The following is a 26,399-nucleotide window of genomic DNA, read 5'->3' on the forward strand; positions in this document are numbered from 1 at the left end:
CTTCAGGTGGAACCTATTTGACCTGATTTGGAACCTGTATGTAATTCTGAAACGTTGAAGTGTTATGTTCTATTCAACACACAGTGGGATTATCTAAGAGTCTACTTTGAAACAAAATCAACCGTGAAAGCCTAAAAAGTCGTACTGGTATTAACAGTAAATGGCTGTTCCAGCTGATCTTGTTAACTGATATACCGGTATGCCTAATTATGACAACTGGAAATACAAATAAACAGTGGCGGCTCGTGATAAAATATTATGTGTGTTCACAATTTTGTGGTTCAAAAATCGAAAAGAATTTGAAATTGTACGTTTAGTCTAATATGAAATGTCATGATTCCAATGTTTCACTATCGAAAAAAACCGTATATAAATTCAAAACGACATATAATAATAATAATAATAATAATAATAATAATAATAATGAAACTCGGTCTTTCTATTTCCAATTTTTCCTGGTAAGCCAGTGTACCCAGTTCTTTACTGTTCCAAATTTCATTGAACAGAGTTCATTGTTTACGTTTGTTAATAATGAATACATACCACAGTCCCGTTATTTACAAACGCGTGTGTTCAGTAATATATTTTGATTCACAACACACTGTTACACTATAGCCTATACCAGTACTGTAATCCCATTCGCATAGATTGATTACCTACTATAAATACATGCCAGTAAATATTATTCTTAAATATTATACACTACCATACAGATACTTAAATTCATACCACCACCACAGTCAGCCAGCACGTGTTTGAAAGCCAAACTATGCTATATGCCGACACTGAAGTATAGTAATTCACAAACTACACTCTCGTAGCAGCACTGTACACACACATCTACGTAAAGTAAACGTTCCTACAGTCAGATGCTGACATCTAGAGGCTTTTAAATTTCATCCTCGAGATATAGCACGTGAACGACAGGCACCGATGCACCTGACATCTGTAGGATAGGTACTCATCATGTTCACTTAACGCTTTGTGCTCTTGACGAGTCATAAGCCGCCAGCTAAAAACAATTTTCTCCTGCGCATGCGTGAAATTCCTGTAACCATCTCGAAAAGAGCACGGCTTGTACGTGGATGTTGCCAAGTTTACACAAGTTTATGCAAGATGCGGGAAGTTTAAAATACTCGATTCTGATATTATACATCCTCACTACGTCAATACCGTATCAAATAATAAAACTAGTCGTTCATTAATGGAAACAAGGTGTTCACGTGCTCTTGAGCTCTTATTGACGTACCGCCACTGCAAATAAATGAGGTTGATTAATGTAATCAAGAATTTTTAGCTGTTCAGTATGCAGTCTACTTCTATTCCAACCATGTCTGTCTAAATGAAAGGTACTTACTCTAATCACTAATCTTAGGATTTTTTTAATTATTTGTAAATCAAAGCTATAACTTAGTCTAAATCTGCCTGAAAACTTTCCTTCTTTAGAAGATTTTGCAAGTACCATATTGTTTGTTTTTTGGGAGGTGAGAGGCAATCTATCTGAAATGTATTGTTTTAATTTGGACAGCAATATTAAGCCCTTGATATATATTAAAATGTTTTCTACTGTTTACTTTTATTCATTCTTATGTTATTGGATCTCGAGTTGACTTGAATATTTTGCTCAATTCATATGTTCAGAATTGTTGAATTTATTTATTTTTTTTGGTTAAACAAGAGTCATCTTTCGCGTACCTAGAGAAGGAAAATGGACAGGAATGGTTTATGGTTTACAAACATGTACTATTGACTTAAAAAAATTACTTTCTATAATTTGCAGTGAAGCATATTAGAACATAATTTGTAGTCTGTATTTGAATACTGTGCCAATTTTATTTACATGATATATTAGTAGGCCTACCAAGATATCCAATAATTATTATTATTTCTCTGTTTATTTCTTAATATAGTTTTAGCTCAAATATTACATTAATGAAAAACATAGTTGTTACTGATGTGGCACATAGACTCTCCTCCATTTGCCTTCTGATTGCCCAGTAATATTTAACAAGTTAATTTAAAAAATGGCTACTCATATGCTTAAAAGTAGTATAAGTAATATCTAATAAATTTATAAGTAATAGAAATTATGGTGAAATGAAAAAAATATATATATACTTGTAAGCTGAAGGTAGTTTTGTTGAAAATCATTCTCAAGAAATGATCATCAAGAAATCCATGTTGAATCTTTCGTACCTACACTACTTTTAACACTTGAATATAAATAATTGATTAAATGGCGAGTAAGATCGTCATTTAATCAATTATTTATCAAGAAATCATTCCGAAGTGTCTAGGCTAATCTATTAGGCTATTTGATCGCATTCAAATTATAATTACAGAAAATACAAATATGCGAAGTTGCTCAATAAACTCAAGAATAATGATAGGCCTAAATTGAATAAAAATTTGCAAAAAACTAAGGCACGTACCGGTACATACAAATATATTATACAGGACGACATTTCAGGCTTTCATAGTGATAGTGTTCAGAAGAAGACCAGTAGGTACCGGTATTTCATCACATTGGCTTCTGAGACTACATAGAGTGTATCATAACATTTGGGAACTATTTCAGGAATGATTCATGATGTAAAACATAAAATGGTCGTATAAATATAAACTCTGATGTTGCAGTTTTTTCAAGCTCATTTCTCATAGTGAACCTTGTTGAGAGATCCAGTGTTTCGTGGGTTACTTCTGTTAGTTCTTTCGAAAATTATATTAAATGTCAAGATTATTAAGTGTATTTCATGATATCAAAGGGTTACCCAAATCGAAAACTGGTGAGCAGACATTAATTTTATATGAACATGTAGAATGCAAAGCAGTTGAAATATGTTATGTAGGCCTATATTTAGAAAAGTATTCTAACCATTATCTGCTAAACAACAAAAACTTTCAAAACAGGCTGCTAATGAACAGAGAGTTCTTAGATCCAGAAAGGAGTTTTATCATGATGGTATCCGACTTGCATTCAGTCTCATGAAAATCATTCTGAACATCTCCTGTAAAAGTGAACGAATATATCAGTAGTTGCTTTAAGGAAAAAAATGGCTGTAGTTTGAGGTGGGGGGAAGCGAAATCAAAGCTATAGTAGGTGTACTTTAAGTACAAATACAAAACGACACCTACAAAGCATTTATATCATACTTATGTATCTATGCTCATATCGTGTACAATAAATTGTAATTAATTATATATCTTACAGTGAATATGAGTCAAGAGATGAAGTTACTCTTCGAATCACTGCAATCTTCATCGAAAAGTTTTCAATCGCTGTTCCTACCTAGGCCTAATAATTTTATTTGAACATACTAGACTAGTGTGTATCACCTCTTATCCACAGCAAATCTAAAACCCAAGTTCTGATGGTCTACCTCCATATTCCAGCATGGATAATGACCCATTCCTGGCTAGCATACAACACATTTACATCGTCATCATCATCGTTGTCATCATCATCATCATCATCATCATCGACATTATCATCAGTAACAGTAAATAGATTTTAAGCTACAAAGTCTCGTCCTGATCTCATAACATTGCACAGTATCCAATATTGTTTCGTCATCATACAAATCTTTCAACCTGTAGTTCACATGTTAATATTTATTTTGGTACCGGTATGCAGCCTTCTTTCATCCTATTGACTTACTCCGACAGTTTTTTTCTGTATTGTTTCAGCTTTTCGAATTAAACTGAACGTACTGAATTCCTATATAAGTCTTCATTACGTTTCTTTCAAATTGTCATGTTACATTTGAGAACGTAAATAGATGTAGGTCGAAAAACAACAGATCGGATTTCCAATTTTATTTGTTTTGGTTGTATTATTTAACGGCATTCACAATAAAATTAATGAATGAAGACAATTAATAAGTACATTTAAACAGATCTTACTAAATAAAATATATAAAGATACAATATTAAAATTTTAAAACGTATTAACAGTTTTGGTACTGGTACTGACATATTTTAATTCATCCCCAAAGACTACCATATTCACAATGCTTTCTAGTGATAAAGAATGACACAACAATGATTTTTCCTACAATTAAAATTCTTTATTAATTTATTTGATTGATTTATTTTTATTGGCAGAGTTAAGTCCTTCCACTCAACTAGTATAAAATTACATAGCAAATATTATAAATAACAGCAATACAGAAAACAATGAAATAATAATAATAATAATAATAATAATAATAATAATAATAATAATAATCGTAATAATAGTAAGAGTAAAATGTATATGTGTTTAGAAACATGTAATTTTAAGAGTTAAACAATCACAATTTAATGTTAAATAAGATAATTTGCACCAAAGGAATGATTAACATAATGAAAGAAAATTGATATATTAAAAATAAAAATCACATTTTACAAAATTAATATTTTAATAAATATCATAGGCCTATTCTAGAGACGAAAAATAGTTTTATGACAATCGGCTTTGGAAAGTAGTCAATGTCTTATAACCCTTTTATATTATGTATACGTACTAGAATGTGCTATTTTTACTATTTCCACTATTATATAGAATGTAGACTTACGTTGATCGAACATATTTCCACTGTTATACACTATTTACAAAATAAGTAGGCTATAGTATTATTAAATAAAATACCTTACATTACAATACACAACACTGTATCAATGTAGGCCGACATTCTTATGAAAGTGTAACCTAAATAGTAAAAATAGCGTATTCTGGTGTACATAGTGTAAATAATTAAAATTGTAAATATTACTCTAAGTGTTAAAGTGGTCCATGTTTTGTTTTATCCAACTTGACCAAATAGAAGTCGCGTGAGCAGCCAGTCAAGTAGGCCTACTTCGCTTGCATATGGAAGTGTGTCTTCCACTTAAAAACTTACTTAACCTTGTAGCCTCTGGGGAAAAATACGGTTCCTAGTCATGATCATTATTAAGAATGGAGTCACATTCGATCCCATTTCAGACATATAGTTAAAATGCAAAAGGAAAAAGTATTGGCAACTCAAGGAAACATTTAAATTAATGTAAACTTTGTAAAACCAGACAGCCGAATCTAAATAATTAAATTGGCTGGAATGCTGTTAAATTTATATTATATAACTTGTACTCTCATGAATATTTTTATTACTTTAGGTCCAGAATCCATCTCTGAAAGGTTCGCACATGCTACTTATTATCAAATGGAAATAGTATTAATTGCATGTGAACATGATATATAAATGTAAAGTAAAGACAGTTTTATAGTGCCTACGTACATAGTCTCATAGACATAATAATGTTGCAGAGAATCAAGAGAAATTCTACCTGTACCTGATCCTGAGTGTAACAGCAGGACTACTGCTGTTCTTGGGCCTGGTGATTGGTCGGCTGCTGGTTCAGCGACATCGTGCAAGACGCGAGGCCAAGTTCCACGCCACAGCAGCAGCCGAGCATGCGCTGCCCAATGGCTTCGCAGACGACATCAGCGAGATAGACGCCGACATTGACCTGACTGTCACAACGCCAGTTCCGGTACCTGTTGTGGCGATACACTCACCTCCCAGTAGTGTAGCAGAAGTAGTTCGGTACGGTAGTGGAGCATCTGGGACTTTGCGACGTGGGCAGCCCGATCAGGATGCAGGGCCCCCAAGGAGTTTGAACCGAGGCGGAAACAGTCAGTATTATTACGGCTGACCAGAACTGCCAGGCGGTCCACCAATTCCACCGCCTCCTCCACCAGCACCGCCTGCCCCTGGATCGCCACGTGCCCCTGGCCCATCAAGTGGCATTTGTCCAGGAACACGTACTTATTGCTTCTAGCGCCATCAAGCAATGGACGCTATGTGATTTTTTATATTGAACACAGTTATGTACTGAAATGAGTGTGGGCAAAATTTCGGAATGGCCAGTGCTCTGTTCACATCCTTAGTTTCAATTGGAATGCTGAACTAAAAATGCCAATATTTTGTTAGTCAGGTTGTCACAAAAATCAATTTTCAACTGTAGTGCACCATACTAGCTCTTTTCCCTAAAAATTATCACATTCGCCTTAATTAATCTAATTCCTTGTATTCACACAGCTTTTTCAAATATTTAATAAAGTGAACTATAATGTCTGTCGTCAGTCTAGTCCTAATGTAATGATTTTTAAATAATGTAAACACATATTACAACATCCGTTACTTGAGATAAATTCTGAATCTAATTTTCTATTTCTTTATGTGTTAAAAATAAATCAAATTAAACCTGTGTTTTACTAATTCGTGAAGCAGCTAAGGAAATACTATATATTATATAATATATCACTTAGTTAACAAGTGCAGAATTTTTTTTTTTCGAAACAAACCGCAACCTGAAGGCTTACGGTCATGTTTGCTGGATTGGTGATAGTGAAATAGTATTTGGTGAGATGAGTCCAAGGAGTGGACCTTAATAGTGTGACATGTAAAACTTTTTATTTTAAGTTTACCGATTCAAATTAATAAAACAGATGCTGAATGCGTGATGATTGCTTTGTTTTATCCTAATTTTTCTCATGTCCATAGATTACTATGTTTATGGATTACTAATTTCCATCAGAATTTTATGGTGCAATATTATCATATTACAAGAACATCTAAACAAAATATTCAACATTTATAATATTTCTTTATTTTTCTCCTTTCTTGTGTATTAAAAGTGATAAAATTATAATTTTGAAGTTGTGAACACATATATTACTGGAATATCAAAATATTGTTTAATTATTTACATATTATTTTATGAGCATAGAATACAAATTCAAAAAGTATGTACCTATTATTGCGATGTACCGAAGTACATATGATATTTCCGTGCAGGAATTCTGAGTTGTTTTGGAAATTGTGCCACTGTCACACATCTGTGACACAGTGCATGAGGGTTGCCACTAAAGGGAAACTAAGAGATGGAGCTTAAACTGAGAAGATTCGATCTGGCATCGGAATTGGAATCCGGTGTGGCTTAGTGGATAGAGCGTCAGCACATAGAGCTGAAAACCTGGGTTCGAATCCCGGTGCTGGAGAGAATTTTTCTCCGCTATACCGATCCTTCATCAAGTGTGTACATATTATTTATAGGTCTATATGGTAATACAATTTAGTTATTACTTCTACTGCAGATTCCCTACATTATTAATATATTTCAGCATGCCATATTGTTACTACATTATGGTATGAATTCATATCTCTTTCAAAAGTTACTAATCAGCAATGTTTGCAATCAAGGGAAAAAGAACTAGCCATCCTACCCCATATCTCCTGGCTTGTAGCCTCTTGGTGTCACTTATTAGGTTACAACTGGTCTTTGGACTGCTGACTAAACATACATGCATACACACACACACACACACACACACACACACACACACACACACACACACACACACACACACACACACACACACATTATGTACACTCTTTGACACGGAAAATGGTCGCTCTCCTGTAGCATGAATTTTTCTAAGTATCGTTCAGGTTACTATGAGATTCACATGGGGAAATATTAAGCATCAAGGTCCGAGGATGAAGTTAAGTCATAGCAGCGACATATCTGTATGTCACAGAAGGACATATTACTTATGAAGCCCCCATGCTTAGTGATAGAACTCTTTTTTCTCTTTACAAAGTCTGGGCTTCGACTCTTTCTATACAAAATTCATACATGTCAACACAGCGCACACGATGATTCCTGAGCTATTCCGAGGTGGGACTTAGTTTCTGAACAGTGACCAATTTCCATGTCAAAGGGTGTAGGCTACATACGTTTCGACTGCTCTGTCACCACTCAAAAGTTTTTCAAGACATTAGCTTAAGTTTCTGGACATGCAGGTTTTCCATATTAATACTAAAACACAACGTTCACTAATTGTTTAATTGAAATTTTGTCATTTTCAGTTGTAAATTTCTGCAAAAATATTGTACCGGTATAGAATCATCATATATTTTTTCCTTAATTTCGATATAATATCTATTTGTGGTTAAAAGTAGATTTGCAAAACATGTACGATTCCTGTTTTCTTGAGAAGAAAGATATTCAGTTTTAGTTTTCTTTTGAAATATTTCATGTCATCATTTTTCTGAATTTTAATTTCTTTAATTATTTTATTCCAATAGATTTTGTTTGGCTCAGTGCCATATTTAAAAGAGAATATACCCAATAATAAGTACATATAACTTTTTCTTTAAAAGCTACCATAATAATATGAAATGCTCTTCTGTCTTCAGAATTATTAGAGACAAGTTTGAGAAATAGGTAATTTTATTTTGTATTCTATACAGTATGAAGAAAAAAGTTCGAATTTAGAACATCAACACTGATCCTTCCCAAGTCTCCGTTCTTAAAATTTGTCAACTACCCCAACTTTTAATTTAAGAAATATAGCTTTGCTACATGTTCGAGAATGTCTGTTATATGAAATTTAAAAAAGTAGTACAAATTACTGTTGTAAATATAGCACAAAGACAGATATTCTAATTCTGATTTTCTGAAACAATCTCCATCCTGGTGATTTTTTATTGTATCATAATGGATTACTTTCGAACAGGACTCTTTTCCAAGAAAATGACTTCCACAACTCATCTCAGCATGCTTCATAAGGCTACAGAATGCACTTCTAGGTTCAAAAATATCAAGAGAGAAAGTCCTGGAACATTGTACTAATGCATTCCAATTGAATTTCGGACTCAGGATGTTTATTTTCCAGTTCTTTACAAGCATATTAAATGGCGGAACTAATTACTTTTCAGTGTTACTTATTATCCTTGTTTCTATTTTTTTTGGACACATCAAAGAAAAAAATTTTCAAGAATGTGAGAATCCTGAAAGGTCGAACTGATGTGAATGGAGGCACTGGCTTCAGTCACTGTTGCTGCTCAAATCACAGTGTGATCATGAATCACAAAGAATATCACAGCCAAACTGCAGTTCAGAAGTGAAAACAATGTACCACGTCTTGATTTATGACACCATCAACAAATTTTGATGCCTGTCAAATATTTTCACCTAACTCTGAACTCAAAAGTATACCAACCAGAAATGATGACAGAAAGTACTGTCAATTATCTTCCTGCAGAAGTAAAACCAAGCTCTTTGATCACAGATAACTATCCAACAGCGATATCAGTCGTGAAGAAGTGGTATAATGCCCGTACACACTTGAAAAAAGCACAGAAATGCTAAACAGATTAAGTTTCAGAAACATTTTTGGTCCTGCACTGAAGTTACTGACAAAGAAATATTCTTAAAAATTATTCTTATCTCAGCCCTATTAAATTGTTAAGCTATTAATATGTATATTTTTGTATAGGCATAGTCAATCTAAAGTTTATAAACTCCATCTAAGTTAGTACACAATTCGATTTTGTTTGGATTGTGTAAAATATGACTAGGCTTACATCACATATTCATTATATATGAGGTCTCGTCTACTTCATTGAATATTACACGACAACTATGAAGTAGCCAATGTGTATTATCATTTAATTCGAGAAAAATTCGTTCCGGCACTGGGAATCGAACCCGGGACCTCTCAGCTCTGCACACTGAGTGCTCTTTCCAACTGAGCTATGCTGGGACAAGAATTAAATGATGATAATACACATTGGCTACTTCATAGTAGTCGTGTAATATTCAATGAGGTAGGTGAGACCTCATATATAATCAATATGTGATGTTTAACTGTTAGCAGTTGTCACAAACTGAGGTTGAATATGGCCATAAAGTCATTTAAATATTCGCTCCTGGATATATAACTTACATTGTCTAAAGTGCAGGTAGTAAGGTCGTAAAACATTACAACGAGAGGAGTTCGGCTGGCACCATGGATCGTGTCCTGGCATAGCTCAGTTCGAAAGAGCACTCAGCACGCAGAGCTGAGAGGTCCCGGGTTCGATTCCTGGTGCCGGAACGAATTTTTCTCGAATTAAATGATGATAATGACTAGGCTTACTGCAGTAATTTTAATTATAAATTGTAGTTTGTTTTTTTTTTCTCCCATATATGATTAACTAAGACTCTCTGAGTTCTAAATTTTAATTTGTTTATTTATTTTTTTTTATTCCAATAGATTTTGGTTGAAAAGAGAATATACCCAATAATGAATAAGTATTACCTTTTTTAAAGATCTGTCATAAGGTTATGAAGTGCTCAGAAATATTAGAGGGAAGATGAGAAGATAACTAAGTGACAGGTGCCGAGGTCTGTGATAATGTTAGTGTGTTAGAAGAGTAGATAAGTACAGTAAGTGACTGGAGACCGAAGACTGTGACAAGGTTAAAGTGGATTAGATGAGGAAATAACTAAGTGACAGAAGGGTAAGGAAAGTGGCAAGATTACAGGGGAAGAAGAGGGGGTAATTATCCCATCTACTTAGCCTACAGTATGTAAGTTAGTAATTTTGAAGTGGATGAGCGGAAGTCAGCAATTTGTAGTCGATAACTTTAATCTGTCTAAATGCAGGAATAAATTGTTGCATAATACCCACTAGCATTGTGTGATATGATTCTGGTAGTGGCATATTCTCTGTACACCGCACATTGGTAGTGCTACAAAATTGATGTCGTAGCACAGAAGTTTTGCTGTACCGGTAATGACATAGAAATCGATCTACTAGATAATACAGTATCTTTCTGAATAAGATAGACACAATTTGCAGTGGTGGCAGAGAGTGGGTTGATTTGGAACGTGCTACGAAATAGTGCACTCTTACTTATTATTCACTGCTTTTATCTCCCCTCCCTCCTTGCACAATATTATATTATCAGGTATTCAGATTTAACTTACTCTTTGATTTGTGGCTTTGCTGCCAGTTATCTGTGATCAGAATCTCCCCTAACCAGGTTTCCTTCACTCTTTATAAAAGCAATAATTGCACAGAAAAGTATGAAAATTGTAACAAAGAGTAGGTACTGTGCTTTTGAAATGGGTGAAATATCGTATACCGGTGCAGAGGTTAGGGAAGAAGGAGATTGGTTTTGCATCACCCTACATATTGCTCTTATTATTATTTTCTATAAGAATACTCAAGAATATAAAGGAATTCTATTAACATGGGTTAACCAAGGTATTTTAAGTACAAAAAGATGTTAACATGAAACATACCTAACCTAACATCTGGAGATGTGGCATACATACTACAGGAGCTTGTGTGAGGATATTCGTTATTACTGTAAGATATTATAATGTTTACTGTTAATAGATGCAACCCCATACACAAATCATATATGGTAGAACTTTTTCCATTCTTTCAGGATGGTTCTACTTTAACTTCTGGTTATTTGTATTTATTTTTGTATCAATACATTATTGGAAACCAAGAATAATGTACCGGTAATTTATAATTTACACTCACGCATGTCTGTACAAGTATTCAACATGTACCGCAAAAAGATGTGTACTTTTTATTTTTAAAAAACATATCATAAAATATGTATTTATCAGTCACATTTCTTATGGGCCAGTTGCACATAATTTAAGACGTAAGAGCCCGAAAATACTGCAAAAAACAATTGAAATACAATGGTAATGGTATTTGTTGATTCATTCATTACCAATAGTTGTTAGTATTGATTTATATACAGTAACTTAAATTACCAACATAATATAGTTTCAGTTATGTTATTTTTTCTGACAAGTATGAGTTTAGTTTGGTCGGTACTGGTACTCAATTTATCAATTTCTAATAGAGACAACACTTTAAATAGTTGTTACATGAGGCATTAATTGCTGAACTCATAGACCATAGGTAATTCGTTTATCAGGTATGTTTTTTTAAGAAAAATGTATTACATACTGGTATTCAGTGTTTCATATGTGGCAATAAAAATTTTAGGAGTGTAATGTGAAGATCCAAATAAGACGAGAAACATGTTCTCTAACATTTTTCTGATATCTTGTAATTCGTAGATAAAACCATGCTACAATAATTACCTCATTGATCTTGTAATATAGGCTATCTTAAACATTCAAGCTCAGCAGTCACCAGTGGCCTAGCATGATATTTTGAGCAGGGGAAGCTAACTCAAGTTCTTTCATGCAATATGAGAAAACGTATTATAAAAATACAGTCTTAAAATAAATAGTAGTCAATTTCAAGTCAGCAGTCGAAGATTGGTTGGAACATCGTAAGTAACACCAATAAGGCATGACCTCAAATGATACCGGTACATAGTAAAATATGATTTCACAGTTTATACATATCTCTTAACAAATAGACACATATACGTATAACATTAGCTCACTCCCAGTCATACTTAGAGAAATCACAATATTAGTATCATTACATAAGTATGCTTCTGTCTTTTGGTTGTGTCCTTCATTGACAGCAAGGGAGTCGGTCATTTGTTTTTTTAAATCACACTTTTGTTCGTAAGTCAATCTTCATAATACAATTGTCCTAAAAAAATTCAGGAACTGTTATTTCGCTCATTATTTATTATATCAGCCACAATGCACACTAACACCTCAACTGAACACAACTGACGAAAAGGGATAACTCGGAAACTACTTATTTTAAATGTTAAAGCTAGCTTCTTGCAAGCCTTGCGACTAGGGTAGTTTAGTTAGAAAGGGATGGAAAATCTGCGGGGTGGATTACACAGAAGAAACCAGTCTGCTTGGAAGCTGGTGTGTGCAGGCTTCTTGTTTACTGCTGCATCACAAATCATCCTGAGCTGCCGCATCACAATATTTAACGCGTAAATATAAATTATATTAAAATTAATAAATAATTTTCTCCATAAACTGCAGATTTATTATGAAATTATTATTAACTGGGGAAGATAAGCTTTTTAGCTTACATGACGCTACGCCACTGGCAGTCACATTCAATTTGTTACTGCAATTCTGTCTGGAATATTTTTAGTACGGTATATACTATTGATTTGAGGTTAAAGTCCAGGAGTTTCGAATATGGTACTCTGGCTGGTCAGTCAGCTGGTTCTCATCAACCTCTCCATTTGTTTGAAAAAGCAGCACTGAAATAACTACTTTGTTGAGAGTTGAAATGCACAGAAGCACTCATAAGCAGATTCGTGAAGTTAGAGGAAAAATTTGTTTGTGTGACCAACTGTTTCTTTGTCTTTTAACTTTGCCTTAGAGTAGCATTATCACTTTTTCAAAATAGACATACCGTAAACTAGGGTTACTTTGAACACAGAGGATACTTTGAACATTTTTTCAGAAAATGCTACACTTTTTATAGATGGAGGTAAATTTGGTGTGAGAATGATTTTATGATAATTTACCTCCATCTATAGTAAGTGCAGCATGTAGAAACCTAAATATGATTTTCTGAAAAAATGTTCAAAGTTTCCTCTCTGTTCAAAGTAACCCCAGTTTACGGTATTTTAGTGGCTCATGCGTTCTTAATTTCTATTAAATGACATATCGGTATTAGAATAATATGCCAGCAACTATTGTACACACTCATATTTTTGTAAATTGCAATTAGGGTCCCTTCAGACGAGGCCAATTAGCAGCGCTACTGACTATTAGTGCTACGAACGCGCGTTTCAAACACTGCTTAATACACTAAATTTTTGTAGAGAATTTTTCCAGTCTTCTAGTGAACCTGGACATAGGAAAAGATATACTTTTGGCAACTTTGCTCATACAGAGAAAGAATAGACGTAAAAATAGAAGAAGAGTCTGGGTCCATCCATTGGTTTTAGGAAGATAGAATCGAGGACTGTGTCACACTTTATTTGATGATTTACCATACAACAGGGCTAAAAAACGATTTTTTTTTATAAATAATTGATTAAATGGCGATCTTACTCGTGTTAATTATGTAAGCATGTGCGGCTTACCGCTGTTTCGGTGCTATTCGACACCATCCTCAGAGCCTACTAGATCTCGGCGCTATCTCAACTTCGCTGCCTGTTGTATGGGTGCGTTCATGTGATGAAGAGTTGTATCAAATAGTGTGTGTGTTCTGAAATTGATCTGTGATTTTTTTTTTTTTTTTCGTATTTTCACATGTTTAAGAAATCATTTCAAGAGATTCTAGCAGAAATTACCAATGAAATTCGAAAAAAAAAAAAAAAAAAAAAAGACACCGTGGCACAGTAGGCTGTATACTGTCGTGGCGGTGTAAGGAATTAATGGCCCAACAGTCGACCATTAGAAGTGCCACAGATGTGCCGCTCATGCACCACTAAAATAGTAGTGTGTCTGTGACCCTGTCTGAAACCTACAATTTAATTCCATGTGGAAGCATAGTGTCAAAGTTAAACAACTCCATTTTTTGCGATTTCGAGATATCGATTGTTTCTCATAGAATTTTGTATGCTGAATACGATTCTGAAACTGTTTAAGTTCAAAAAGGGACAGAACAGAGCGAAAATAGCACTTATTTGTGCGCTTTAGAATCAAAATGTAGACAACTCCACTGTGGCTTGGTTTCAAATTAGGACAATTCCTTCAGTAGCCAATGAGAAGCTCACATTCGTACACCTTTTCCCATCAGTGTTGCCAATTCAGCGGTTTTCCCGCTAGATCTAGAGTTTTTCGGCATTAGTTTAGCGAGTAAAATTTATGAAATTTGTATTGCTGATATAGGGATTTAGCGGCTATTTTTAGCACTCAAAGCGGCAAAATAATATAATTTTACATTGACAATATAGCAATTCAGAGATTTCTGCACGGCTTCACAGCGGATTTTTTAGAATCGAGTTGGCAACACTGTTTCCCATTATGCATCGCGAATACAACATGGTTGATTGTTTATATAATCGGTTTGTGGATGAATAAGTACTGTTGTACGTAAATTTGCTTTGAAACTGAGTTAGAAGAGACTTAGATTCAAAAGTAGACAAATTCGCTTTAAATATATATTTGCTTGGTTTCAAAAACAGACAACTCCATGACTTTGTTTCAGAGATGGACAACTCCACTTTTTAAACTTAAATTGCGACCTGAATATTAATTTTAATCACATTTTGAGACTGAAAAAATATTTCTATGACCCATGAGAATGTTTAAAAAAAATGTACGTATAACATTGGCATTAGTTTTCAAGGATCTAGTTTTTCGTCTCTCCTGTAAAAAAAGCAAAAGTGGAGTTGTCAAACTTCGATAACAAGCTACTCATGTATTGTGATGGGAAGCGCCACTTTTAATGGCTGCCACCAGTGGCAAACCCAACCACTCAGAACGTCTGCAGTGCCACTATTCTGTGACTGTGGCTCCGTCTGAATGCCCTCATTTATATCCATTATTCACAAGTGGCAGCACTTCAGCAGTGCTTCTAAAAGTGGCCTCGTCTTAAGGGGCTCTTATTTACTCTTTCACAACACTTCAGTTATTGGAGCTGATTTAGCTTCACTTAACAATTTACAGTCATTCTTTTAATATATTAGAAATTCTTTATAGGACATGTCAAGATTTATAAAAATTTGAAGCTCTAAGTTTATTAGTTCTGGTAAGCACCTGCTTTTAGCATCAGTCCACTTGTCCTTTATAATCGAAACACTTCTTCCACAAAGGCATTCTACCCTGGTATACTCATTGTCGGTGTAAAACATGAGTTAGCAAATATTTTGAACTTTATGTTTGGGTACTAATGTAAAGAATTTTACCCACATAACACAACTTCCTTTAACTAGGTATATAATCACTAAAATTATTTTTCACTTCACAGAATTCTTCGTACAGCTGGTCCATAGTGACTTGATTTTTTAGGTTGAGCATTTCGACCGCAAGTTCGAAGTCACTGTTTTTATCTTTCCATTCAAATAAAGAGCTTTCATCTTTTCATATATATTACAGTCTGAAAAATCATAATGGGTTTGGAGATACTTCAGCAAAGTGTTACAGAAACCATCAAATTCACAGGAAATTTCTGTCAAGAGTTGTTGATGAAACCTCTCCCATTCGTCTCTTATCTTGCTCCCATATAATTTATCATACTTTGTATGATCTTATTACGAAACCTGGGCAGACTGTTATGTGATTCAAGAATACCAAGATCTTTCTTTTCCATGTATTTTGATACTGACAGAGTGATGAAGAAATACTATTAGCCAGTGGCATATTTGAAAAAAAGAAAATGTTGTACGGAGAATATAAAATGTAAAGCCAAATTAGCAACCAAAAAAACGTAAGAATACGGGAAGAACGTACAACTTAGAAATTAACTCACAAGGAATTTCTAGACTTACTACATTGCGCATAGTACTAAGATCTCTACAGCAGCTAGGTAAATCGAATACCTATTAGAAGAAATAGCTGTCCAAACTATAGTCGCAACGCTGTTATTCCCGGCATGACTCCTTCTCTTTGCTTACGTCTTAGGAAGTGAAGGCTCTATAAAGTCTAGGTAGTTAGTATTGATCGCCATTTTTGTTCTTTAGTTGCCGAGCTACCATACGAGGAATCTATTTGCCACACCGTTAAACATTATCATGTCGTAGCTCGTATGATAATAAATCAAATGCACTGTAATTCAGCAAATAATTGAGCGGCAAATAACGTCGTCTAGTGCTTTCTGCGAACGCCAACGAAAGAGCCAAAATGGCGGGCGATTATATTAAGTATTTATTGAGCCTTAAGAAATGAATAGCGTCTTCCTCAGCGAATCACAAGATGCACACGTTTAAATGTAGCTGACCTGCAATGCGATTGGCTGCCGAAAATTAGAGCGACGGGACTATACCTGTAAGGGTGTGGGAACTTAATTTGAAATGTTGCATTAAGAAATTATGGTACATTACTTTCACAGAGTAGTTGAGTTGTCTTCTTTCATAAACCCCTACCTTATCATGTGACATTCGAAATATGTTCGTTTACTATGCAATGCACAGAGTCAGGACTACCCATTTTTTTCGATAATATTTTATTCAAGCTTCAATTCGCAACCATAGTTACGGGCAGCAGCTCCTTGTTATACATATTTGACTATCTGTAGAAGAGATATAACTTGCAATGCCCTTGTTAGTTTAACATTTGCTGTAGCCTACACTCCTAAAGTTTTTAACATTTATGAAACACACTGTATATTTTATTTGGTGTTTTTTGACAATTATATTATGTAATATTTATAAATGGTCAATATGAACTTTGTAAGACTTTCTTCTCAAACATACACACACGCATACACTTTTAACATAATGACTCATACCAACTTTTCCAAAATGCCGCCTTAATACTGTGATATTCAAGTACATAATTTTCAGTTTCTGTCATTTTCGTATGTTCATTTCATTATCAAGGCATTTAAAGCGAAATATAGACAGAGTAAACAATTAAGGAAATCAAACTGTGATTGGTACAGATTCTTCTGTCCCTAATTGCACCAATCAGAATCCAGAATGTAACATTAAATAATGATGTATCTAGTTTACAAATATTCCTTAACCTTCACTTCATTCACTGTTGCAAAGTTACCCTCTTGTCCCATGGAGAACTGTATTTGCGAACCAGGACTCTTAACCTGTACTATAACATAGGAGATATCACGTCTGTGTTATCCACAAGCTCCTTCTTGAATATATTTGAATACATCTCTATATAAAATAAATATTTATTTAATGTTATCAGGAATGTGCATGGCATATAACTTCAGTTATATATAAATAATGATTATAAACTGAAAGAAAAAAAAAGTGCCATATAATGATTATTATTTTTTTCTTCTGAGCTCATTGTAAATAGTCTCCTCTATTTATTTTATTGTTACGACCTTTAAGCAATACCTGTAAGATATTAATGGGAACAATACAGAGTCTAAGATGCAAAGTGAACTAAGTAACTCTCGAGACATTGGATGGAATAATGAAACATTTCAAGTGTTAATAAAAATGTGAGTTCATGCTTTAGGAAGTGGTAATACGTTCAGTTGTACCATATTCAATGATAAATATTCTCTCACTCGACAAAATTATGTTCATAGCTGCGGCTGCATTAGATAGGCTCACCAGAGTCCTCTCTTTCCTGACTGTGTTATCTCATAACTAATGTTTTTGTTATTAACTAGTTTGTCTGTGTGTATAAGCACCAGTACCAAAATGATCAATTTTTTTTATTATCGTCATCGTCTAGATACAGTACATCATTTTTGTGGATGTTGTTGTCATCATATCATTAGGTAGTGCCACAGTCTAGTATATACACTCACGAAGTTTGAGTTGTTGAGGGTACTAGGAACAATAGACTGTGTCGGTACTATTTCACATTGTCTGCTATAAAGCAATAGTAGCGATCGTAGTGGTTAGCAACTATCTATGTGAGCATATTCCCTATGTATTGAGCTTTGTGACTGTATATAGCCTACTAGACTGTGGTAGTACTCTTCTTTTTTTTTCCCTTCAGCCGCATCGTTATCTTCTTCTTTTTCTTCTTCGGCTTTGTCATCTTTTTTGTCTAACTAATCATTTTCTTCCTGTCATTATTAGTCCTGCCATAGTCTTCATCGCCATCATCGTTATCATTATCATCCATCTTCAAGAATTTGGACCTAGGGTTAACTGGTCATTATCATTACTTACTAATGCATAACATTTTTGCAGCTGATATGTTTATGCAATGATAATTCCAGCTGCCGGTACCGAATTTTCAAGTAAGGAGAAAAGACTGCGAGACAAAGCTATTTATCTGGAGTATGAAGCTCTTGAGAATCAGAGCTGGTTAATTTTTTGGTATTCATTCTCCTGAAGAAGTGGAAAGTTCTGAGGTTTGTACGGAAGATAGAAATGGGATAACACTGTTAGGTATGTAGAGATGCATAAGAAGTCAAAGTTGATGTACCCCAGCTATAATCTAATTATAAGAGTGCAATTTACACCCTCTCTGGCTCCGAATATAAAAATGTTACCTGTTAAATGAAGACTTATGCCAAACTCCAGCACTGGATTCTTCTTGTACGCCATAAAAAATTTATGAGCACATACAGTACATACATAATAAAAGCTAAACAGTTAAGTACAGTAATATAATTCTTCCTCCGTATTTTTTTTTTTTTCCTCATACATCTGATTATCCAAGAAATATTCTTATAAGACGATGGAAGTTGCATGCGTAGTGTCTTTCCATGATTATGTTTCTTTTTTTAAGAGAATTGAACAGTAGAAATTATTAATAATACCGGTATTGCAATAGATTCATCAACAAATCTTTGGTTCGGTTAAAGTGTGTGTCTCAAATTATTACAAAGATGCCGAAGCAACATTCGATCAGATTTTTAAATGTAGCATAGATTTCAATAAACCATTATTCCATTCAGCTAAGGATTGTCAGAGGAAGATCATAACAATTCAGAGTTACACAATATAATTCATGCTAATATGAAACACTTAAAAGTTGAGATTATGTACAGGTTCATTCCTATTTGTTGCTGCAGTTATGTCCTACGATCCAATTTTGATGAAAATGTTCGTCTGAAGGATATTATAATGTGCTATTCCACAAGAGAATTAATAATAAAAAAGTTATTTATGCTTATCAAAATAAGACGTTAATGTAACTGATTTCTTGGGACTAATACTTTGCCAAACAAGTAGGAACAGACCTTGTGTACGTTTGAGTAATTTAAATTATTACCCTCATTTGTTGTAATATTGGAAAAAGAAAAGAAAATGGAAGTCTCTCAAATGATGTTACCGGTATAGGTACGGTAATAAAAACATGGATGTCATCTTCATATTTCCAGATAAACCTTAAAATAAACAAAATAATTAACTTAATTTGACTCTGTTGAAAAAGGTCTGGACACTTACAAGAGAATGTCAAAGAATATCCGGTTTCGTAATAAAACTGTAATAAGCAAGTTACACTTCATAACGTTATTTAGTAATCCATTGACAGTGTTTTATAATATTCTTTAACAAGTTATTTAAAAATAAATTTGTTATTTTCAGCAGAACTTCAGACTCAATCAGAAATATGCTTTTCCAAATTTTGTTTCAATTGTGCAAAATAACAGCAGGGGTGTTTTGGATACTGTATGCAATTTGAATTAAATTAGATGTTTATATTCATACATTGTACTCATAAAAATACATACTGGTATGCGTAAGTACTTTTAGTAGTATTACAGTAACTTTGTTTTGTAAAAGATAGAAATCATATACCAATATAATTATTAATTCGTGTACAATTTTCCCAGTTTATATATTGTATATGTACATTCACAAAGCCCATTACGAGTTATTGGCTTCATTGTCAATATCTCAGCATTAGTAAACATTCACATACACATGCACCTGTATGAGATTCAGAACTCATTTAATGATGAGGTTGAGAGAAATATTTTGTTATAATGTGACTGTAGGTATTACAGATGTTTAAATTGCAGCCCATATGCATTTATCAAGATTCGGTGTTGGTTGACTGGTTATTTTCTTGCTAACATCTTCAGATAATATGATCGACTAAGACCTTCTTGAACTTTACAGAGTGGTTAATATATTTTCCGGGTGAAGGAAACAGCCATACGGAATTCATTAACCTCAATGACGGGGCGATAGGCAAGGACAAATGTGAATTTTTGTTAATTCAGATCCTAACGCTACAGGATGACCAGATTTTGAAAGTAAACAGCCGAGACACTTCTTAGATGCGAAGTATCAAACACAAATTTTATAAACTAAAATTCAGGCAATTACAACTGAAAAATATATACTGTTGTGATAGAAGAAATAAGAATAAATATTACATTTTTTGCTCATAATTTTAATGTTAATACAACAACAGCTATACCGTACATATAACTTATCATTATGTTGGATGTACCGTACCGGTACTTCTTAGAACTATGGATTTGTGGTAATATTTTCTGTTGACTTTGTATCAAAGTGTATAAGTCACCACAAGAGAGATTAAAATGAGTTTTAACAATAATTAATGTTGCTTTAAATTTAGAGAAACACGATTCTTTTCATCAATCCAATAAGTGTTCGTCAGGCTCAAAACACGTTTTAGAAGACGCAACAAAAACTCAGCAGATAATAAAATGTTGTCCAAAGTACTGGTAACAAAGTTTTCCTTGCATTTTTGTACAACACACTATTACCTATCAGTCACATTTGTTCTTTCACATTCCATTCATTCAGACTGTCTACAGTTTCTGTAGATTCCCGAGCTACTCCAAGGTGGGACTTAGTCTCTCAACAGCGACCAATTTCCGTGTCAAAGGATGTACATTTTGAATTTTTAAATACTGTACCATTAATTTGATTGGGTTTCAGTTCAAATACTCTTCTTTTTTCTTTTCTCTTCTTCCGCTTTTTTTTTTTTTTTTGGCATGTTCATATTATCCAGAATTTCGGATTAGCAGAGTATGGACTAGTGGGGTTTTACTGTACATAAGTACAAAGTAGACATGGCAACGATGAAGAGACTTCCACTGGATTCGAAAAAAGAGCAAAGATAGAATAGGAAACTCTTATTTTGTCTTTACTTCTCAAATTCACTGATGCTACGATTTCAATGATTCTAAAGGGAAAATTTGAGATTTCACTTGCCCTAGGGAATTCCAGACTGTTGGTGAATAGCTTGGCTTTTTTTCCTGGAAAACATCTGTATTGTCTCCTTATAAAGTCTGGAAAGCTTGGTTCACTGGTATTTATAAAAATATTTTTCTTTTTAATTTACTGAATATCCCCAACAAGTATAACTCATATGTAAGGGCTGTACAAGAACACACACATACGTTGTACAATGTAATGTTAAAAGTTATTAAACTACAGTTTGTGGAAAACATACAACATGGTAGGCCTATCTCAAGAATTAAAGAAAAAAAGCAAATAAGAATAAACAGTAAGGTAATATAAAGTTTTGGGCAGAAAGAAGAAACAGTTTGAAACCATGAATTAAATACAGTAAATCAACTGAGAATTAAAAGAAATAATCTTCCCAAAAATGTATTTTTAAACAATTTTTAAACACCGGGAATTTGGTAAAACTCTATATTTTAAAGGAAGTTGGTTAAAAATTGTTATTAAAAAATGTTAAAATGACTTTCGTTTCATAAGTTATTGAGCCATGCTGAAAAAAAAAATATTTTTGTCTTGTTAAATAAATATGTATATCTTTATTAAGTCCCACACCGTGGGATAGTGGTCTAAGGCCTCATGTCTGGGACTCGCATTACAGAATGCGCGCTGGTTCGAGTCCTCATGGGGGAAGAAATTTTCTCATGAAATTTCGGCCAGTGTATGGGACCGGTGCCCACCCAGCATTGTGATGCACTTGGGGAGCTATGATAGGTAGCGAAATCCGGTTACTCAAACCAGCTATAACGGCTGGGGGGCTCATCGTGCTAACCACACTATACCTCCATTTTGGTTGGATGATCGTCCACCTCTGCTTCAGCATGTGGCCGTGAAGCCAGCAGCCGGTCGGTCTTGGCCCTTCGTGGGCTGTAGCACCACGGATTATTATTATATCTTTATTAAACTGAAATATAATATTGCTATGTATTAAATTGTTAATAACTTTGTACATGAAAATAGCGGCATCTAATTTGATAATTAATTCAACTGGTAGAACAAAAGAAAATTGATATAGATATTTAACTGGAGTCAAATAATGAAAACCTGATAGATTCCTTAAAGCTCTGTTTTGTATAATTTGCTAAGGTTTCAAACCAGTTTTCTTGTTATATCCACAAATAAATGAGATATACATTAACTTAAATGAGAATGGATAAAAGCGTAATATACATTCAGTAGACAAGATATAGGTAAGAATCTTTCAAGTCTTTTCAAAATACCAGAAATTGGAATAATTTTGTTACAGACAGTCAAAATATGCTTATTGCATGTCAAATGTTCATCAACAATGAAATCTAAAAATTTAACGGATGCAACTTTAATTCTTATATTAAAGACTGGGAAAAAAATCATGCGAAATATGAGGGGAGGGGGGGGGAAATATATAATATGAAAATTTTTATGAAATATGAAAATTTTACCAAAACATTATGAGATAAAAAAAAATTCTAGCAGGAATGGAGAAATATGAAATTTCATATTTTGCCTGTCTCTAGTACTGTATGTCTGATGGAAAGTATGAGTAACGTACTTAATACACTTAGAGCTGGTCGTAAATTGATATTATTAATATTCAGCTCAGTGGCGGTTCCTTGGGGGAGGGAAGGGAAGAACGTCCTCCTCACATTTTCTTCTTTTGAAAGTAAATACCAAACAAAATATGTGCCTTGAAATTCGAGGAAGATTCGATCATTTTTAAGTTCACAGCTATAAGAAAAACTCGGTTGATCGAGTTTTAAACGACGCGCGCTCATGTGCTGTAGAAAACTGTGAGAAAGATGCGAGATTGTCTGTGTGGAGGAAAGGTACTCCATTCCTCCTCTACTGCAGTTAACACACACAGACAACAGCGCACTAGCAGCTAGAGAAAGAAGCAGAGTTTTAAAGCAAGTAAATGAACGGAGAGGGAGGAGATCATCCTCTGAATCATTATGGGCGGGAAACAGAAACTGACTGCGCGTGCAGCAAGCTCGCTACTGCTGCCACGTAACGATGTTGCATTCAACCGGACTATAACACATCTAGGAGGAGACGCAACAAAAACAGTTTTAACGCAACGCTATGAAAGACACCATGTAAACTTTTTTTTTTAAATTATAAATCAAAAATATTATTCATTGCACTTTATATAGGCTACTATTCATGGTTTGAAACTTTCGTGGATATTTGAAAGTTAAAGTCTGGTTTATGTAAAACAAAGAGGAAGTAGTTTTACGTAATTGACCCCTGAAATTCACTTCTATTCATTGCTTACTAGACAGGACAACAGCCAAGTTGTCAGTTTTGTACAAATATATTTGAAACTGAAAGTAGGTACTCCAAACTACATCATTTTTATCATAAAAAATTAATCGGCCACCGGCAGCTTTGAACAATAATGATAGTATGACTTTACAAAAACTGACATTCTTCAAAAGTATGTGATACTGAACTTGTAAAATGTACATGTGGCAACACAGACCACGTGGGTGGGTGCAGTGTTCTCGCTTTCCTCACATTATTTCCCATTCCCATTTCCATTTCCGTAAAACGGTTCCGGTTACGAGTTAGTAGCTAGCCTCTTCCAACATGTGTGATGCTGTAGTGTGCTCGAAAAATGCTACGAGGTTGTGAATTTCCTTGTAATTGTTAATTTGTGCAATTATTCAACAATTAATGGAAGTGAAATCATAATATATTTTGGACAATTTAGGAAACTCAGTTTACAAGAACAGATTATTGCTATACAGAAGGGAAGGCCAACCCCAACACTACCTGGTCTTACATGTATGCATGTAGGCTAATTTGTAGCATGTTTCATTGAAGAAGGTGTCATTTAGTGCTGTTAATTTCTTTCCTCCTCTTAAGAAATATGCAGGAGCCGCCACTGATTCAGCTTCATTCCGAAGAGTTAAGAGTTGCGTTGGTTTGCTGCAAAAATAGTCAGTACTAGTTAGTCGAAAGTGGGATGTGACCGCAACAAGATAACGAGTGATCTCACATCATTTCAACCAATATGGAATTAAACTCTTATTAAAATATGCGCCATATAGTGGTGACGAGTTGACTTCAGACTATAATTATTATCTCAAAAAAAATAGGGAATCCACGAATTCTTCACATCAAAGAATAGATACTTTTACCAAGTTGGGGGGTCGACCTGGTTGGCTAGTTGGTATAGCGCTGGCCTTCTATGCCGAACGTTGCGGGTTCGATTCCGGGCCAGGTCGATGGCATTTAAGTGTGCTTAAATGCGACAGGCTCATGTCAGTAGATTTACTGGCATGTAAAAGAACTCCTGCGGGACAAAATTCCGGCACATCCGGCGACACTGATATAACCTCTGCAGTTGCGAGCATTGTTAAATAAACCATAACATTAACATTAACCAAGTTGGGATCAAGACACTGAATGAGATATGGCTCAAAACCCTAGATTACCATGGCCTGTATATTTTACAATAAAATTAAACACTCTGTATGTTTCAACATAGATGATATGAAATAATATTAAAAAAAATACATTATTTATGAGACAAGCTATTATTTAAAATTAAATATATTTATTTTGTATTTATTCTACCAAGGACTGTCAAAACACAATTTTTTCCTTAATTATTGTCGCACTATATTCCTGACAGTGTATTCAGTTTTATTACTAGTACGATATTAACTAGACTCCAGTGGTGCTCCAGAACTGAAAACGGACTCATAAATATTTTCATATAAAACAGGTTCCAGCATTTTCGGTTTTTCCACAACTTATTTGTCGCGGTTCCCAAGTCTCATTGACCTAAAATACAGTAAGTGATCTTCAACCTGAACTTACACTAAACTCTAGTCCTTGTTGCACTTATATTTACAATTTTCCATGCACAATTTTAAAGAAATTTTAATGAAATCTTTTAGGTTATAATCCAATCAAAACACCCCTGTCCAAATATATATAAAAGTGACAGGTTTAGGTTTATTTTGGAAAAAACAATGTTACGAGTTTTGAATGTTGGTTATAGATGGAATAATATTAATGTGCAAGATCTACAGGGTTTGTAAGATTTGTTTGTAATAATGGAAGTGACTTATTAACCAGTTGTGGGGCTGTACAAAAACAGAACAACTAGTTTCTCTAGTCCAAGTGAATGTGTGGTGAAGTGATGAAATGGAGTGATGGAAACACACAACTCAGGTGATACTTTTCTACAAGAAGACACTGGGAGTGCAATATCAAGTTTCTATGTGGTCTGACAAGCCTTTGTATAAAAACAAAACAAAACGAACAAAAAAAATAATATTTTATGGGTAAGAAAATTGTTTTCAGTGGTCTAACCATTGCAAATATCTGCCAATTCTATGAAATTATATTATAATTTAAATTAAATATTGTGTGTTATTTATTTTATTCTCATTCCCCAGTGTGTGAAGGTTCAATTTTTAAATAATTCAAGGCAGTTTGTAGTTCTATGAGCAATATTCATAGTTTCTTCTTACACTATAGATAATCGGTAATTATCACCAATTACTGTAACTGTGTTTCTTGCAGCAGTTTCTAAGGCAGAGCCATCTTGAGGGCGACCAACTGGAGTTACTGCACAGGATCGTCAGTAATTGATAATACAGAAGAAGTGTAAATAAACGATTAAGTAATTCTCCTGTTCAACATCTCCTTTGAGTGTCTGTAAACTGAACGACACTTAATAGGCTATATTTATTTAGTAGGTTGTACAATGTTTTCACATCTCCCTGCGCCCACTTTCCTATCAATTCATCTTCTTTCTTCAATAACTGTTTCTGTCTCTCTGCCAATCCTTCTTTCTCATCAGTCTGCAATGATCCCTTGTTTCCAAATAAGTTTAGTCCTGCGTCACTTCTTTTTTTACGGGAATAGTATAAAACTGGTTATTTAAAATTTATCTGTAATAATCAACCAGCTTACGGT

The 26,399-nt window shown here is 34.1% G+C and overlaps 1 protein-coding gene across 3 annotated transcripts in view; it reads left to right on the forward strand.

Moving 5' to 3' along the window:
• LOC138709261 (protein eva-1) overlaps positions 1-25,841 on the forward strand; it is a 765,208-nt gene extending 739,367 nt beyond the window's left edge. For all 3 annotated transcript variants that reach the window (XM_069839917.1, XM_069839916.1, XM_069839915.1), the window contains one exon: positions 5,285-25,841. In XM_069839917.1, coding sequence (XP_069696018.1) covers positions 5,285-5,673 — 389 coding nt within the window. In that variant the 3' untranslated portion in view covers positions 5,674-25,841. The remainder of the gene's footprint in view (positions 1-5,284) is intronic.
• Positions 25,842-26,399: the final 558 nt, after the last annotated feature.

Source organism: Periplaneta americana, chromosome 11 (genome assembly GCF_040183065.1).
Source record: "Periplaneta americana isolate PAMFEO1 chromosome 11, P.americana_PAMFEO1_priV1, whole genome shotgun sequence".
Lineage (NCBI taxonomy): Eukaryota > Metazoa > Arthropoda > Insecta > Blattodea > Blattidae > Periplaneta > Periplaneta americana.